This window comes from Aethina tumida, chromosome 6 (genome assembly GCF_024364675.1).
Source record: "Aethina tumida isolate Nest 87 chromosome 6, icAetTumi1.1, whole genome shotgun sequence".
Lineage (NCBI taxonomy): Eukaryota > Metazoa > Arthropoda > Insecta > Coleoptera > Nitidulidae > Aethina > Aethina tumida.
Genome location: NC_065440.1, coordinates 16,300,007 through 16,304,398, shown reverse-complemented (window position 1 = coordinate 16,304,398; position 4,392 = coordinate 16,300,007). Strand labels below are relative to the sequence as shown.

The 4,392-nt window shown below is 42.3% G+C and overlaps 3 protein-coding genes across 3 annotated transcripts; 2 read left to right on the top strand and 1 right to left on the bottom strand.

The window, feature by feature from the left end:
• Positions 1-234: 234 nt before the first annotated feature.
• Positions 235-825, top strand: LOC109604866 (probable NADH dehydrogenase [ubiquinone] 1 alpha subcomplex subunit 12). The gene is made up of 2 exons (XM_049968472.1): positions 235-395; positions 457-825. Exons 1-2 carry the CDS (start codon positions 301-303, stop codon positions 776-778), a joined length of 417 nt encoding a protein of 138 aa, XP_049824429.1. The 5' UTR covers positions 235-300; the 3' UTR covers positions 779-825.
• Position 826: 1 nt separating this feature from the next.
• Positions 827-4,378, bottom strand: LOC109604864 (zinc finger protein 624). The gene is made up of 8 exons (XM_020021408.2): positions 4,235-4,378; positions 3,991-4,100; positions 3,507-3,940; positions 2,883-3,364; positions 1,662-1,947; positions 1,444-1,602; positions 1,168-1,386; positions 827-1,109 (listed from the first exon to the last, which is right to left on the bottom strand). Exons 2-8 carry the CDS (start codon positions 4,081-4,083, stop codon positions 1,001-1,003), a joined length of 1,782 nt encoding a protein of 593 aa, XP_019876967.2. The 5' UTR covers positions 4,084-4,100; positions 4,235-4,378; the 3' UTR covers positions 827-1,000.
• LOC109604865 (40S ribosomal protein S20-like) lies at positions 2,003-2,792 on the top strand. The gene has a single exon (XM_049968473.1). It carries the CDS (start codon positions 2,209-2,211, stop codon positions 2,572-2,574), a length of 366 nt encoding a protein of 121 aa, XP_049824430.1. The 5' UTR covers positions 2,003-2,208; the 3' UTR covers positions 2,575-2,792.
• Positions 4,379-4,392: the final 14 nt, after the last annotated feature.

Genomic DNA, 4,392 nt, shown 5'->3' with positions numbered 1-4,392 from the left:
ACATCTGTCATTTCATGACGTAACCTCACTAATATAACGTTACAGTTTTCTGTGTTAAATGATGTTGATATCGCCAGTTTGTAAATTTTATTATTAAATTAATTCGTTAAGACAAGCACTTATTTATTTAAGCAAATAGCCAACAAAACTATTAAAAAATTTTGCTTTGTTCAACATAAATAAAAGAAAGTAGTTCATGATTATCAGAAGTAGGTCCCCCGCCCTATCCAGCAGTAGACCCAAAGCACGCCATTTTCAATATTTCCCCAAAGTGTCAAAGTGTTTCGGAAAACTTGAAAAATGGCCAAGTTCTTTGGTCTAAACGCCCTGGTCAACTTCTTCAAGGTGATCAGCGATAATGGGGGCCTCCGCGGCTCGTTGTACAAGATGTACAGGTCAGTAAACTGTTATGTAACCCTAACCCAACTTGCCTCAAACACAAACCAAAACTTTCAGGATGGACTCCGTACGTTCGGGCACCTGCGTCGGCATCGACAAATACGGCAACAAATACTTCGAGAACAAGGCGTTCTTCTACGGCAGGAACAGATGGATTGAGTACGCCCCTAAGTATGGCTTAGAATACGACGGCAGTCAGGTCCCAGCTGAGTGGTACGGTTGGTTGCATTATAAAACTGATTTGGTACCGGATCAGGACCCTTCCAGGCCTAAATACAAGTGGATGTCAGATCACACCGAGAATCTGAGTGGCACACCAGGACAGTACATGCCTTATTCAACCACTAGGCCCAAAATTGAAGCCTGGGCACCTAAATAATTAATTATTTGTTGTATATAATGTTTTAATTAAAGTAGTTAAGTCCACTTAGTGTTTTAGTGCATAATGTTTTATTTATTTGATTATAAAACTTTCAGAATGTACAAAATAAATATACTATTTACAGAGGAAATTTTAACATTACTTATGTAACAAAAGGTTTAAGTTAGAAAAATTCATATCACCTACATATTAAGTTATGTAAAAAAGTCTAAATCATCATTAACTGCTGGTGGCTTCACTGGCAGTCCTATCTTTGCTAATGTGGTGTTGGACAATATGTCTAGTCAGGGAGGACATAAAGTTGTAGGAAGACCCACACATATCACACCTGCAAAAATATTAAAATAAAATATTTGCGCACTACTAAATAAACAAAAATTACTTACTTATAATTTGCCTCTTGCCCCTTGTGGATTGCAATGTGCCTCATCAAGTTGGAGTATCTAGAAAAAGCACGTCCACAAGCATAACACTTGTAGTAGCTTCCGTCGTGCAGCTTCTTGTGCTCCTGCAGCTCCGACGACTTGGCAAAGCGCTTTGTGCAATGCGTGCATTGCATCGATTTGGCCACCTTTTTCCCTGGAGGGCAAGTACAATCGCTGCTCCTAAAATTTGAAGTTTTATAACTATTGAATAACAAATTTTTGTTGGTTGAACCATACCTGCAAGTCTCCGTGTGCTTCTTGAGCTTCAGGAGGGACGGAAACTTGCGTGTGCACACGCTACACTCGTAGTCGTCGTTAAGTAACACCTTGATCTTACGCTGGCCAAAGCGGTCGATTGTTACTTGAATCGTTATGTAAACCATGTCCCAAGAACGCCTAAAAAAACCCAAAATAAATCACAATACAATACGGAACTAGTCATAAATTATAAATACATTGATTCGTTGTCACATGGAACGAAGCTCCAGATGTCCTCGTCGCTGACTTTGGACTGGTTCGACATGTAGCCGTAGGTCAGGACGATGCGTTTCCTTATTTTGTCCTCGACGGTCCGCTTCTCAATGAGTCGCACTCTTATGATGCGGGAGAACAGCTTCTTCTTCACTGTGTCCATGTCCATGAGGCCGGCTAGTGTGCGTGATATGTGTTCCATGTCCTCGGATTCGGGGCCTATGGTTTCATCCAATTTCGGTTCTTCTATCACAGTTTCTTCTATTGAGTCTGAAATAAACCAGCATTTTTTGCATCAGTTGAAGTTGAAGAGTTTCTAGAACTCTTATAAGTAATAAAATGATCAACGCCACCTCAGACCTGGTCCGTGACAGCAACTAAACGACGCCACCTGTGGATGTCGCCACCTTCAAACAAACTGGCCCTATCAAGTCAACCATGCACTAACAAACAGCTGCAACAATCACCACAGCAACAGCCTTGTCAACTCAGTAAACGTGCCAACCAAACCAGCAGCCAAACCCCGCAAAAATGTCGAAGGTAAAAACCGCAATCTCGGAGAAGGTGATAGTGGAACCCAGCCCCATCCACCATATCAGAATCACCTTGACGTCACGCAACGTCAGGGCGGTGGAGAAGGTGTGCTCGTCGCTCGTAGAAGCGGCCCGCAAGCACAAGCTGCGTGCCAAAGGTCCAGTGCGCATGCCCACTAAGATACTGCGAGTGACCACACGCAAGACGCCCTGCGGCGAGGGCTCCAAGACCTGGGACCGTTACCAGATGCGGATTCACAAGAGGGTGATCGACCTACACTCGCCTTCCGAGGTGGTCAAGCAAATTACGTCCATCGACATTGAGCCAGGAGTGGAGGTGGAAGTCACCATTGCCGACGTTTAATTACCGTACCATTTCATTTTTTAATTCAATTGTACCTCGTTTATTTGAATAAATTGCTTAAATAAAAGCTCAAGTTTTATTTTTTAAAATAAAATACTAATGAAACCTTTTAAAGTAGCAGAAATATTAAGAAAACACCACAAATATTAGTTGGATGGGACAAATGCCTTAAAAATGTAGTTTAAAATGTAAATAAAATGTTAAAAAATATTAAGAAAACTGTTGCATAACATCATAAATATTAGCAGAATATGGGAAACAAGGTTAAATAAAACAACCTTTAACAATTGTCAACTTATAAAACTTGCCTTCATTCAAAGCACTGTCGACGATCAGCTCATCCTCAGCAAACTCTTCGACCCTGTGCACCATCGCCTCAGCCCCGGTGCTCGCAGCCACCGGTTCCGGCTCCACCACCTGTGGCGTCCCGTTCGCCTCCGGCTTTCGCGAGTTCTTCTCCACATGTATGATCTTGCCGACCAACCGTTTGCCGTCGTTGGTCTTGCACAGCATCAGCTTCTTGTGCAGCAGCTTGTCGAGATCGTTCTTCTGCCTCCTGTGGTTCGTATTGGTGGCCAACATTTCGACGTTTTTGCGTTGTAACTTGTCGATGTAACCATGCAGGGTTACAGTTTGGCCGGTTATTAAGTTTTTCCCTGTGATCTTTGACAGGTCCAAGTCTTCACTGCTGTTTTCTGGTTCTTCGTAGGTGTTCTCGACTATCGCGTCCGGGTCGTAGGTCTGGATGTGGAGCTTGCCGTCTTTTAGGATGGCATATTGATATTCAGTGCTGGAAATGTGTCATGTAAGATTCTGATTTATGAAATTGTTTATTGAGGTTATGAAATAGGTACTTCAAAGTGGGATTATGAGAAGAAATCTATTATTTATTCATACTATAGTTCAACTGTCAATACTAAATAAATATTCACCTGTTGCTCATTACACCAGTTTCTCCCTCACTCTGTTGTTGTTGTATTAAGTCATCAATATCAACAATCTGAGGATCACAGTTCACATTGTCTTGTTCCAGATTCTTGACCTTAAACTCAGGCATTGTGATTAATTGTTGGTCATCAGTGATGTAAATCACGTCGCCTTGGGAATTATCCTCGTCTTCCACGTATTGCACAATGTTCCCATCTTCCATCGAAGCAATACCTTCCAATTCATTGTTGTCAGTAATAAGAACCTCGGAGAAACATTTGTTTGCCTGATCCGCAACCTGCGAATAAGTTCCGTTCTCATTGTTGATGTAATATTGAGTTATGTCATCTCCTTCGTGCAAGACAATAGTTTGTTGTCCATCGCTTTGGAGGAAGTGACCATTCACCACAATTGTTTGGGACCCATCCGAATACACGACCTGCAACGTACCAATTAGAATTGTAAAACCAAAGTAGGGATGCCACCTACGTCCTCGGTGAGCTGTGACGAGTCCAGAACCAATTCACCGCCCCCCAAAACATATTGTACGTCGTCGTTTTCGAATTTTATTATCTGTGACATCACAATCGCCAGCAAATCTGCAACAAAGTCGAAAAATCACATCTAGCAAATCGGGTTGGGCGCCGTTGAGTGGACGGTCCATGTTTTCGGCTTGTTTGTTTTTAATTCGATTTTGAATTGAATATTCAGTACAATCGGTAATTTGACTTACAGAACAGACAGGTGATCAAGTTCCGTCGGTATCGGACAAAATGGCGATTATCGACGGGGTGCGAGATCCAAAAATATATTCGCACTAATCCCCGCACAAACTCAACGTCAGTCAATCCGTAACTTTATGCGAACAACCCCCGAGTATCTCCCCTAGAA

Excerpts from the sequence above, each read along its gene's own strand:
- LOC109604865 (XM_049968473.1), top strand. The coding sequence starts at position 2,209 with ATGTCGAAGGTAAAAACCGCAATCTCGGAGAAGGTGATAGTGGAACCC.
- LOC109604866 (XM_049968472.1), top strand. The coding sequence starts at position 301 with ATGGCCAAGTTCTTTGGTCTAAACGCCCTGGTCAACTTCTTCAAGGTG. Across the intron at positions 396-456 it reads TCGTTGTACAAGATGTACAG|GATGGACTCCGTACGTTCGG; the intron begins GTCAGTAAACTG and ends CAAAACTTTCAG.
- LOC109604864 (XM_020021408.2), bottom strand. The coding sequence starts at position 4,083 with ATGTCACAGATAATAAAATTCGAAAACGACGACGTACAATATGTTTTG. Across the intron at positions 1,948-2,882 it reads CGACAGTGCTTTGAATGAAG|ACTCAATAGAAGAAACTGTG; the intron begins GCAAGTTTTATA and ends GGTTTATTTCAG. Across the intron at positions 1,387-1,443 it reads AAGCACACGGAGACTTGCAG|GAGCAGCGATTGTACTTGCC; the intron begins GTATGGTTCAAC and ends TTCAAATTTTAG.